The 13,204-nt window shown below is 41.9% G+C and overlaps 1 protein-coding gene and 1 non-coding gene across 3 annotated transcripts in view; one reads left to right on the forward strand and one right to left on the reverse strand.

The window, feature by feature from the left end:
- Positions 1 to 13,204, forward strand: part of Ube2r2 (ubiquitin conjugating enzyme E2 R2) — an 87,375-nt gene that overhangs the window by 50,012 nt on the left and 24,159 nt on the right. The window contains exon 2 of one of the 2 annotated variants that reach the window (XM_059254132.1): positions 3,617 to 3,703. The exons of the other annotated variant lie outside the window; for it this stretch is intronic. Within the exon in view, the coding sequence (XP_059110115.1) occupies positions 3,617 to 3,703 (87 nt within the window). The remainder of the gene's footprint in view (positions 1 to 3,616; positions 3,704 to 13,204) is intronic. 2 annotated transcript variants of the gene reach the window in all.
- On the reverse strand, positions 1,924 to 2,025 carry LOC131905368 (U6 spliceosomal RNA). The gene has a single exon (XR_009377899.1). It is a non-coding gene; the product is annotated as a U6 spliceosomal RNA (small nuclear RNA).

A 13,204-nucleotide genomic window follows, 5' to 3' on the forward strand; every position in this document is an offset into this window, starting at 1 on the left:
TTTTTTTTTTTTTTTTTTTTTGGTTTTTCGAGACAGGGTTTCTCTGAGTAGTTTTGGTGCCTGTCCTAGATCTCGCTCTGTAGACCAGGCTGGCCTTGAACTCACAGAGATCTACCTGGCTCTGCCACCCAAGTGCTGGGATTAAAGGCGTGTGCCCCTGCCGGCCGGCCTGCGAGAGGACTGTTTAGAACACAACTAGAAATAATGACGGTTCCCGGGGTGGGAGATGGTGTCGTCATGGGGCTGAGCAGGTTTCAGAAGGTCACTTCTCCCCTTCCGTCACTGTCACCCCACTACCCACATTCCACCCACCTTATTTTTTTAGGTTGATTTGTAAAATATTTGTTTTAGGGTTTTTTTTTTTTGCAATAGCAGATTGGACTAGATTTAGTTAAACCATAAAACTTGTTCTAATGAAGCTCTGCTGTTTTTGTGAATAGCCTCTGAAAAATGATGCACACTTTTGGTCTTTTAATTTTTTTTCCTTTTTTTGGAGAGTGTCTTGCTGTATAGCTGGTGTTGGTCTAGAGTTTGTCAGTCCTTCCATCTCAGCCTCCTGAGTGCTGGTATCACAGAACTGTGTGCTACCATGCTTGGCTTTGACTATTTTTCTAGAAGTGTGAAATAGCTGATCTTTATAAAGTTTGGGAACTTTTTTCATTGCTTTTATAACAGAACTCATATGGATCCCTTAGTTTGGATTTTAAGAAAAGATCTATGTTTTATTTTATGTGTATGAATGTTTTGCCTGAATGTGTGTATGTCTGTGCACAACATACATGCAGTGAGGAGGTCAGAAGAGGGTGTCAGATCTCCTGGTCTGGAGTTACAGACAGTTGTGAGCCATCATGTGGCTGCTGGAAACTGAATCCTGGGTTCTCTGCAAAAGCAGACAGTGCTCTTACCCACTGAGCCGTCTCTCCAGCCCCCTCCCCCCTTTTTTTAAATATTTCTTAGTATTTTAAATATGAGATCTTTCCAAGAACGTATATTGTAAAAAGTTTTATATCAAAAGAGCAAGGAATAGCCTAACTGTCCCAAGGTAAGAAAGCCCCTTTTGGTTCCACCCTCCTGAATGCTTAAGGGAAGTTCCTTGTCTGTGTATCCTGCATAATGGGCGTTAACAGCTTAGATGCAAGATTGTAAAACATCTGTAGCGAACTTCTGCCCTCCGGGGATCCGCCATTGTGCTGTAAGCCTGTATTTAAGGTTTCCTCCCTCCTTCAATAAACGGCATTCGGCATAAAATAAATAAAAAAAAGAAAGAAGAAAGAAAGAAAGAAAGAAAGAAAGAAAGAAAGAAAGAAAAAGAAAAAGCCCCTTTTGTCCTGATGGTACTCTATTTGAACTAGTCTTGATTGCTTAAGATTTTCATTCAGTTATTTAAGACGTTTGGGGCATCAAGAATGATTTTTGTGTGCAATGTTGTTTTCAGTTTTGACTGATAGTAGGGTTGTAGTAGTCTTCTATGTGTGAATACTTGAAACTCCATCAGTTGTTCTTGAAGATTACAGACAGATGGGCCATTTGGTCCCTTTCCACTATGGCTCTTTTAAGATTAGGGCCTGCTCTTTTGGATTACTATTTGAGAACATTACGGTTCATGCCTGAATACAGAGACTAGGAAAACATGTCATATGTTTTATATTAACTAGTGTAGTAATTAAATAAAGCTCACACACCAAAATTAAGTTTTTAAAGAAAAAGAAAAAACCCCTTTTGAAAGAAATGATTTGTGTGTGGTGGTGCATACCCATAATCCTAGTTACTACATGGGTGGGCAGGAGGACTCCAAGTTTGAGGCTAGCCTGGGCTACATAGCCTGTCTGAAAAAAGGGCTCATCTGTTTATGTATGTATGTCATCAAATATTATGCTAACACTAAAAATCACACTTAGAGAATATTTTATTTTATTTATGTTTTAAAATATGGACTGCTTCATGAATTGGATGTCTTCCTTGGGTAGGGTCCATACTAGTCTTCTCTGTAGCATTCCAATTTTAGTATATGTGCTGCCAAAACAGGTCCTTCTGATACTGTCTACTGCAGCACAGGCTGCCTTTGAGCTTACTGTACAGCTGGAAGTGACTTTGAACTTTTGGTACTCTATTTTTCTCTCCCAAATTGTAGATGTGTCCCACCATGGCTAACTTTTTGTGGATTTGAGACAATCTTATGATCTTATGTGGCCCAGGCTGGCCCAGCATAAGAATATTTTATAATAAAAAAATGTTCATGATATGATACAGGCAAAAACAGAATCTGAAAACAGGGGAAAAAAATTCAGTATATTTACATTTTGAGGTATTAAATTTCCCTTTTTGAATCACTTTTTTTAAACAAATGCATTTTATTGTGACATTTTCATATACATACATACTTTGTTAATATTTTTTTCATTTTTGCGTGCGCGCGCGCGCGCACACACACACACACACACACACACACACACACACACTACCCTGTTATCCAAATTTTCCTTTTTGTCAGTGCTGGGAATTGGACTTAGGGCCTCATACATGCTAGGAAAGTGCTCTACCACTGAGCTAAAAAACCAGCCTGCTATCAAATTTAACAAAACAAAACAAAACAAAAAGGCTTAGGGTAGCCTCGGAGTTGACTCAGTGGTTAAGAGCACTTGTGGCCCCTGCAGGGGACCCAGGTTTGATTCCCAACACCCACGAGGTGGCTCAACAATCCATAACCCCAACCCCAGTTCCAGGGGATCACACACCCTCTTCTAACCTCCAAAGTCACTAGGCACATATGTGGTGCATATTACATACATGCACACAAAACATTCAGTACAAATAAAATAAAATAAATAAACTTTTTAAAAATAAGCTTTAAGCTAGGTGGCGGTGGTGCATGCCTTTAATCCCAGCACTCAGGAGGCAGAGCCAGGAGGATCTCTGTGAGTTTGAGGCCAGCCTGGTCTACAGAGCAATATCCAGGATAGGCATCAAAACTACACAGAGAATCCCTGTCTTGAAAAACCGGAAAAAAAAAAAAAAACTTACTAATGTTGAGGAAATGTGTGAGAAGTGGCACTGTAAGACCTAGGAATTGAACTCAAGTCATGAGGCTTGGTGGCAAGTGCCTTTTATTAGGGTTGAGGAGTAGAAAAAGAGCATTTGTATAATGAAAAGAATCACTGAAAGGAAAAGACACCAAAATGTCAATGTTATTGTTGCTGAGTGAGGATGTAATGTTTGCATGATGTCAGTAAAAAGGAAAAATGTATTCTGTTATTTACTAGAAAACCATATTGTTTTGTTTGCCACAAAAATAATGCTAGCAGAGGATGAGGACCAGCTTAGCAGTAAGGTGCACATCTGGATGTAGTGGGCCCCACGCTGCATGGGAACAGCAGCCTCAGTATTTGGCACATCTTACCTTTCATTCCTGCAAGTTGAATTTGGGTGATTTAACAAAGACATAAATATTTGCTGAGATACTAACAGAATATACTAATAACCCTGATACTGTAAATGACTTCTCAGCAGCCTGCTTTTTAGAAAGGAACTTTGCTTCTTTGGGATATAATAGTGTGAACTATTAGGCAAATTAATAACTTGTCTCATTTATTAGCATTATCTTTTTCTTTCTTTTCAGGCACATATTAAATTTCCTATTGACTACCCATATTCACCACCTACCTTCAGATTCTTGACCAAAATGTGGCACCCCAACATTTATGAGGTAAGAGACATCTGTCATAACTTTCTCTGGATTTTTCAGATTAGTTCTTTAAAAAGAGACTAGGGATTTAACAGTCAAGGCCCTGAGTTTGATTTCCACATCACATTAAAAAAAGTAGTTTGGGCTTGAGGGTGTAGCTTAGTGGTAGAGCATTTGCTTAGCATGCACAAGGATCTGGTTCAGCCACAACACCACGCCCCCACCCACCTCTGAAATAGACGCTATATCTCAGTAAATTGTGTTTTGCTGTAACCACAGAGAAATATTCATGATTTTGTACTTACTCTGTAGCCTCTGATTTAATTACTTAAAATCAAGGGTAGTTTTATAATATATAGTAATTATATTCCAGTTAAAGATCAAGGCTTTAAGCCTTTGCAGCTCATTGCTAAGATTATAATGCACACGTGTTAACATTTGCAATTTAAAAATTTAGTAAAGTCTTATGAATTTATTTGTGTACCTATCCTCTAACTTTACAGCAAGGGTCACCTGTTGCTATGGGCAGAGCCTCAGCATTTTGGGGGGATTTACCCTCTTACATTTGGACTGCCTCCTTTCAGAGTTACTGCTGAGCACTTGAGACCCTCTTTTGGGATAAATCCAAGGTGAGGTTCTTCTGTTGGACAAGTCAGTGTGCCTGCAGGGAACATTTCTAGAGAACTGTTGGTTGAAACCTGAAGAAACATACTTAGCTTTGGGCAAAATTATGACACTGTTGGAGTAATGTATTAGCCTAGTAGAGCAGCCTTTTTATTTTTCCAAAGTTGCCTTTCCTTTTTTATTATGTTTGTTTGAGGCCAGCCCTCATAGTGTATCGTAAGTCTGTCTTCCAAGTTGTAGTCCTTGGAGCCTCACAAGTGGGGTTCCAGACAGCCACAGTTTTTGGTTTTTGTTTTTTTCAGATAGGACAAACATGATGAAATGGTGATATGTGCTGTCCTTTCCAGAAATAGCCTCCTGCAATACTTTCTGTTAGAATTAACATCATCATAATGTAACAGGACAGCAGTGGGGCCGGCCAGATGGATGGCTCAGTGAGTAAAGCCACCAAGCCCGACAGCTGGAGTTTAATTTCTAGAACCCACAGGCTGGAGGGGAGAAGTGACTCTTCAGAGTTGTCCTCCGACCTCAACACATACCATGGACACTTCCATCTCCCACCTCCAGTAAATACATACATGTTAAAAAAACCCAAAAAACAAAAGATGGAGTTGGCATTGTAGCACATGCCTTTAATCTCAGGCAGAGGACAGCCAGGGCTACACAGAGAAACTTTGATTATAGTTTGCTAAATACTGTTATCACCCAAAAGGATGTAAACTTTAGTATTTGTGAATTTAATTATTTAAAAAATACCATGTCTGTGAAATTAATAAAGATGGAGTTGAGAAAGTGGCACACACCTTTAATCCCAGCACCCAGGAGCCAGAGGCAAACAGATCTCCGTGAGTTCAATACCAGCCTGGTCTACAGAGTGAGTTCCAAACAGCCAGACAGCCAGGACTTTACACAGAGAAACCCTGTTGAAAAACCAAAAAAAAACTTTTACAGAGTGATAATGCTTTTGTAGAGTTCCTGTCATTCCTGAGGCTCTCACAACCTATTGTAACCCCAGCTCCTGGGATCTGACACATCTCACCTCTGCAGGCATCTACCCGCCCCACATACACACAATTAAAAATAAACCTTCACATAAAAAGCCAATTGAATATAGATTTGCCATCAGCGATTGTATAGTCTGCAGCAGGGTGTGGTGATGCTCACCATCATCCCAGCAGCTGGAAGGCAGAGGCAGGTAGATCTCTGTGCATTTGAAGCTAGCCTGGTCTACATAGAGAGTTCTAGGCCAGATAGGGCTACGTGGTGAGACCTTATCTTTTTATTAAGTAGTTTTCTGGTTGCATGTTTTAGTGCACTCAGAAGTGCACAACTGGATCCTGTGGCTTCATAAACACTATCATTTTCATACCAATGATTACAAACCTTACAGATAGGATGACCCAAGTGAAACATTACTGTTCCTGATCTCCCCCACCAAATTTAATGTATATGGGAGAGCCTGGTGTCACGGCACATACTGTAGTCTAGCCCAGAGAGGCTGAGCCCAGGAACTAAAGGCCAGCCTGGTCTACAACAAACCAGGCATATGCTATATTGATAGTGCTTATATATAATTTGCAGGAAATATATTTGAATCCTGGAACTGGCAGAATACTTTTGCTTACTTTTCCATTTCCTGTACTTTTTCACGGCTTTCCTTCCCTCACATCCGTCCCACCTGCTGACGGGTTCAGTGTTGCCAGTGTTGGAGTTGAACACTCTCTTGCTTGTAGAGTGTGGCCCGGCACTGTGCCCAGCCTCTGCTGTGTTTGGTGATAAGCCGTGGTTAGGTAGTGGACTCGGCGGCGGCAGCAGCTTGGGGAGTGAAGCAGGTGGAAGCACGTGTCTGTCGATTGTTTCTCTTCATTTCATTGCTCTAACTACACTGAGTTACTTTCTTACTACCTAGTAGATAGAATTATCTCTTTTGTAGAGCTTCTACTTTCTCTGAATGTTAACTTTAATAATTTATCCTAATTAGGAATCAACTGGCAAAGCTAAGGATAATACATTAGGATTTATATTGCACAGATTATATATTGCATGCAGTCTTATAATCTTTCAAACTAGAGAAATAGTTTAATATCTCATTGTTATTAAACTCACGTAAAATTAAAATCCAAAATTTTAAAATTCTAAGGTTTAGCTTAATATATGCTTTGCTTTAATTGTCCCAGTGTTTCAGGCACATTTAGATCAACTAAAAACCATTTAGATCAACTTTTTAAATTAATTTTTTGAAGCTACTTTGGATTTTTTTAAAAACTTGCATGGGGCTCGAGAGACGGTTCCGTGGTTAAAGAGCACTGGCTGCTCTTGCAGAAGGTCCAGGGTTAGTTCTCAGCACCACATGGTGGCCACAGCCATCCATAACTCCAGCTGCAGAGGGTTCAGTGCCCTCTTCTGACACCTGGGGACACTGGACACATACGTGGTGCACAGACATACATGCAGCTGAACACTCTTAGAATAAGAAGACTTCACGGCTAAAGAAAGGTTACAAAAACAGTCCTACTTTGGTCATTTTGAGGCAGGGTCTCACTCCTGCCCTGGGTAGCCAGACTCTTGATTCTCCTGCTCTACCCTTCCCAGTGGTGGGTTTAAAGGTGTGGAGCACCACTCCTTGTTCCCATATGTTCTTTCCGTTCGGGTGTTTTGGTTTGGGGAGAGTGGGGTTGAGATAGGTCTCAGTAGCCCAGGTTATAATCCTGTAGCTTCTGCCTGTTTCTGTTTTCCAGATTTTGGGAATTTATAGGTGAGAGCCACTGCACTCAGCTTTGGCTCTGTGTGTTTTTATTTTTTATGTTTTATTTTATGTTTATGGATTTCTTCCTGAAAGGATGTCTGTGCACCACATACATGCAGTGCCTGTGGAGGCCAGAAGGACGGGGTTAGATCCCCTGGAACCGGAGGTACATGTGATTGTGAGCTCCTGTGTGTACTGGTAATTGAACCTGGGTCCTCTGGAAGAGCAACCAGTGCTTAATCAATGAGCCGTCTCTGCAGTCCCTGGTTCTTTGTTTGTTGAGACTGGCTGTTAAAAGAACTCATTATAGAACCTTAATGCATGCTTCAGCCTGTACATTCCCACATGCATGCATGCATGCATACATACATACATATGTGTATACATGCATACATATAACATATGGAAACAGGCTCTTATTATGCACTAGGTAGCTTCCATTTCAGGGCAGTCCTGCTTCCACATCCCCAGTGATTGGATTATATTCCTGTGTCTTATTCCTGCCCCATTTGAAATCATAGGAAACAATATGCTTCAAACACTGTGCTTCAACTTTGTAACCCTAGTTCAGGGGAAAATGCTGAGTGTTGTGTTAAGATTTTGTTATCAGTGTTAATGGTGATTCTCTCTCTCTCTCTCTGTCTCTCTCTCTCTCTTGCTCGCTTGCTCGCTCGCTCGCTCGCTCGCTCTGGTTTTCAAGACAGGGTCTCTCTGTGTGTCGGTCTTTCTGCCTCTGTCTTCCTAGTGCTGGATTAGGTGTGGGCCACCACCACCCATTGATCATTTTTCTTAAAAACTTATGGAGCGCAAACCTAGGGCTATGGGCAGACTAGACCAGTGCTCTCCCGCTCTGGTCAGCGCTCTTTACTTTTTAACTGTGTATCCCATGGGCCTTCATGTTGCCAATCAGTTGCTTTTCTTTTCTTTTTTTTTTTGGTGTTTGGAGACAGAGTTTCTCTGTGTAGTTTTGGTACCTGTCCTGGAACTCACTCTGTAGCCCAGGCTGGCCTCAAACTCACAGATCTACCTGCCTCTGCCTCCCGAGTGCTGGGATTAAAGGCCTGCGCCACCAGCGCTCGGCTCAGTTGCTTTTCTTATTGTTGTGAAGAAAATACCTCACAGAACAGCTTCCTATGGAAGAGAAGGTTTATTTTGATTCCCTTTGAGGGAGAGTTACAGCCTCGGGGGCTTAAAACAGTTGATCACAAGCCCAGAGAGAAAGGTTTTAGGGTTCTCTGCTTTTTTTTTTTTTTCCCCCCAAGACAGGGTTTCTCTGTGTCAACCAGGCTGGCCTTGAACTCAGAGGTCATCCACCTGCCTCTGCCTCCTGAGTGCTGGGATTAAAGGTGTGTGCTACCAGGCCTGGCCACTCTGCTTTTCTTTGTTTGTTTGTTTTTGTTTTTTCTAGAATGGTACTGCCTATGTTAAAGTAGATTTCTCAAATTAGATAATCCCTCACAGACATGCCCAGAAAATTTATTCCTATTGAGATTCTAATCAGATTCCATCAAATTGGTAATTAAGATTAATCATCACACCAATCATAGATTTATAATTTCCATAACTTCTTTGAAACAGTTTTATTAAAGATAGTTTTCACATAGGCTTAGGCATGAAAGAGAAGAGAGACACGTAGAAAAGACAACCAGGAGCATGGGTGTGAGCTTCTCAAAGAAGAGATGCTCATTCTGTTTTACTCAGCTTCCTTTAAGAAGGACCATGAAGGCTGGAGAGGTGGCTCATCAGGAAAAACAATGACTGGTCTTGAAGAGGACTCAGGTCCAATTCCCAGCACCCACTTGGTGCCTCAAAACCATCTGTAACTCAAGTTTCAGGGGCTCTAACACCCGCTTACTGTGTCTCCACAGGTACCAGCTACACACATGACTCAGACATAAAATACTCACGCACAGAAGATGAATGTGCCTTACAAAAAGAAGAATTGTAGAAATAGTTGTTTTTTTTTTAAGGGGGGCATAAATACAGCACTCTAAAAGCGTTTTTCAAATACACAAATTCTGTTTAAAAAATTTAATTCATTTTAGCTTGGTGTGGAAGCTTACCCCTTTAATCCCAGCACTCTGGAGACAGAGGCAGATGGATCTGTGAGTTTGAGGCCAGCCTGGTCTACAAAGAGTTGCAGGACAGCCAGGGATACACAGAGAAATCCTGTCTTGGGATGGATATATATAATTTTAAATTAAAAAAAAATGTATGTGTGTGTTTTACCTGCATGTGTGTCTATGCACCATATTTCCGCCTGGTGCTCAGATGCCAGAAGAGGGCAGCAGATCCCCTGAAGCTGGAGTTACAGAATTGTGAGCCACTTTGTAGGCGTGCGAAATGAACCCAGGTTCTCTGCCAAAAAGAAAAAAAAGTTATTTTCTTTCCCTCCCTCCCTCCCTTCCTCCCTCCCTCCCTCCCTCCCTCCCCCCCCCCCTTTCTCTTTCTCTTGAGACATTGTTTCTCTGTGTAGCCCTGGCTGTCCTAGAACTTGCTCTGTAGACCAGGCTGGCCTTGAATTCACGGAGATCTGCCTCCCGAATTCTGGGATCAAGGCCACTACCTCCCAGCTACAGCAAGTGTTCTTGACTGCCAAGCCATCTCTGTAGATCCATACATATATGCTTAATCAGAATCTTTTATTTTTTTAAGACAGGGTCTTGGCTAGCCTAGGACTTATATGTAGACTAGGCTGGCCTTGAACTCATAAAGACCCACCTGCCTCTGCCTCCCGAGTGCTGGGCTTCAAGGTGTGTACCACCATGTTCTGCCCAGAAATCTGTTTTGGAAGCAGTGTTTAGTTACTGTTTTTATGATTAAAACAAATTATTAATTTCCTCCACTCTATAGCTCCTGCTGATCTGGAACTTGCTATTTAGACAGGCTATCTATCCTCCAACTCACAGACTCATTTGTCTCTCTGGGACTAAAGGTATGCAGCACCATGCCCAGCCAAAACAGGTTTTCTTTAATTGGCTTGTATAATATTCCTCATACCTGATACTCTGGAGAAAATTTCTGTATATTCTCCTATTTAACTCCCAAAGTCTGTATGTGGGTTTCATCTTAGGTTTTGTTTGTTTGTTTTTTCTGAGACAGGGTTTTTCTGTGTAGCTTTGGTGCCTGTCCTGGAACTTGCTTTGTAGACCAGGCTGGCCTCGAACTCACAGAGATCTGCCTGGCTCTGCCTCCTGAGTGCTGGGATTAAAGGTGTGCACGGCTCCCCCCCCCCCCCCCCCCCGAGAATTTCTTTTCTTCTTTTTTTTGTAAGTATTATTTTAGTGTTTTGAGGCAGGATCTCCTTTGTATCCCAGGCTGGCCTCCAGCCTCGGCCTCCGCAGTGCGGGGATTACACACAGAAGACCTGCCTGTGCTCACAGTGCTGAGTGCTGGACCCGGGCTGGGCCTGTTTTCCTTTCTTCTCCACATCTCTTTCTTTCTCTTCTCTATCTTTTAAAAATATTTATTTTATTTTATGTGCATTGGTGTTTTGCCTGTTTAAATGTCTGTGTGAGGGTGCCGGGTACCCTGGAACTGGAGTTACAGGCAGCTGTGAGCTGCCATGTGGGTGCTGGAATTGAACCTGGGTCCTCTGGAAGAACATTCAGTGCTCTCAACCACTGAACCATCTCCCTGGCCCTCTCTTTTTTCTGTTACTGCTTGCAGTTAAACCCCCAACCTTGCACATACTAACCACATACTCTACCAAAGCTTAGACCACTGTCTCCCATCTGTACTTTTTCTCTTCTTCGTGTGTGTGTGTGTGTGTGTTTGTGTGTGTGTGTGTGTGTGTGTGTGGCGGGGCCGTGTATCATGTTCTCATATATATATAGAACAGGAAAGACTGAATTTCTTACCACTATCTCCCAAGTGCTCAGATTACAGATCTGCTATTTCTGTACTTAAATCTGTGTGTGTGTGTGTGTGTGTGTGTGTGTGTGTGTGTGTGTGTGTGTGTGTGTATACCTTCAGTTTTTCTCAGATGTGCATTAGCCGCTTTTAGAACATGTTAATTTGGGGGCTGTTGGTTTTGTGCTGAGATTAGAGGTGTATGTGCAGTCAGGAAAATGCTAATCAAAATGACATTGCAATTCTAGTTCACTTTAGTCAAAGCAGTTAATCAAGAAAACAAAATACAGGGACTGGATGGAGAGATGGTGAGTGGTTAAGAACACGGCTGTTTTTCCAGAGAACCCAGCTTTGATTCTCAGCACGTACAAGGTGGCTTACAACCAACTGTAACACCGTCTCTTGGGGTCCAAAGCCCATTTCCCAGCTCTGTGGATGTCAAGCTCACACATGGCACAGACATAGTGCAGCAAAACACCCATACACATGAGGTTTTAAAAAGAAAGAAGGGGGTGTGGAGGCAATGAATACTACACAAGTTGTGAGAGAACAAGGAACTGTATAGTGGTTAGGCCTGTGAGTTAGTACAGAGACTATAAAGTCAACATGGAGGTTCCTCAAAAAATCAGAACTACCATGTAATCAGGTTGTATTGTTCCTTGCTATATACTTAGGGGAATCAAAGTTAGATACAGTGGAGATTCCTGTGTGCCTTGACACTATTGACAACAATCAGGTTACATAATCAGTGTAGGGTGCAATAATTGTCAACACACAATTACATAAACTAAATAGAACATTCCTGTTACTTTAACACTTAGGAGATGGAGTCGGGAGGGTTTCTACAAGTTTGAGGGTATCCTGGGCTAAGTAGCAAGTACCCAGGCCAGATAAGGCTTCCTGTCTCAAAAGTAAAATAAAGTGCAAGCTTTTAACCCCAGCGTATGAGAAGCAAAGGCAGGCAGGTCAGTGCCAGTTCTGGCCTAGCCAGGGCCGCAGAGTAGTTACCAAAAACAAAACAAAACAAAAAAACAAAAACAAAAACAAGGCCAGGCGTGGTGGTGCACACATTTAATCTCACTGCACCCTCTGGAGGCAGAGGCAGGCATATCGCTGAGTAGAGGTCATCTGATGTCCTGTCAGCCAGGACTGTGTAGTAAGACCGTATTTCAAACAACAAAACATACAGAGGGAAAATGAAATGTAGTATATACTCACAATGGAATATTATCCAGCCAAAAAGAATAGTCCTGTCATTTGTAGGAAAATGGTCAGAAATGGCAATTATTAGGTCAAACAAAATAAGCCAGATTTAGAAAGACAAATACTATGTTTTCTCTCTAATGACTCCAGATCTTAAAAATAGAAACAGTAAACAAATGAGACACACAAACATAAAAGTAGAATGGGGACTATTGGAAATAGGGAGGGTATCAGCAGGAGGAAAAAAAGAAGAGAGGGTGGAGGGGTAGATATGCTCTAAATATGCTATCGATGTATGTGAGAATGTTAGGCCCAAACCCAGTATTTTGCACATTTATACATGCTAATAAAAGAAACTGTTTTGTGTGTCCCTGTGTGTGTGCACACATGGAAGCCAGGAGAGAACCCAGATGTTGTTCATCAGATGCTGTCCACCTTCCTTTCTGATACATGCTCTCTCGGTAGGACCGAAGGACCACTAACTAGTCTAGGGTGGCTGGCCAGGTGGCCCTGGGAATACACCTTATCTGTACCCAGCACTGAGATTATAAGTGCCCACAACACTCAGGTTGTTTTTTTTTCCATCTCTCTTTATTAAGAAATAACACTCAGGTTTTTATGTGTATGGGTATTTTTATGTGTGTGGCTTGAGGGATGGCTCAGCCGTTAAGAACACTGGCTTCTCTTGCAGATGACCAGGGTTTGATTCACAGCAACCACATGGCAGCTCAGAGCTGTCTATAGCTTCAGTCCCAGGGGGTCTGATGCTTTCTTCTGGCCTCCTAGGCACCAGCATACATGTGGTGCCCATATATACCTGTAGACAAAATACCGATACACTCAGATTTTTATCGTTATTTTTTTTTTTAGCTTTCTATGTCATTTTTATTTTTTTATTCTTCTCTCATACATGATACTCAGCTTTTTGTGTGCACACTGGGCATTGAATTTAGGTTCTTCATGCTTGTATTTCGAGTCCTTTACCAGCTGAGCTCCCGAGAAAGACAACTTTAGGGGGGCAGATAGTATTTGGCAGTCTGACCCACAAACAATCCTATATCAAAATCTCTCTCTCTGTTTTCTGCAAACATCAGCAA

This window comes from Peromyscus eremicus, chromosome 2, assembly GCF_949786415.1.
Source record: "Peromyscus eremicus chromosome 2, PerEre_H2_v1, whole genome shotgun sequence".
Classification (NCBI taxonomy): Eukaryota; Metazoa; Chordata; class Mammalia; order Rodentia; family Cricetidae; genus Peromyscus; species Peromyscus eremicus.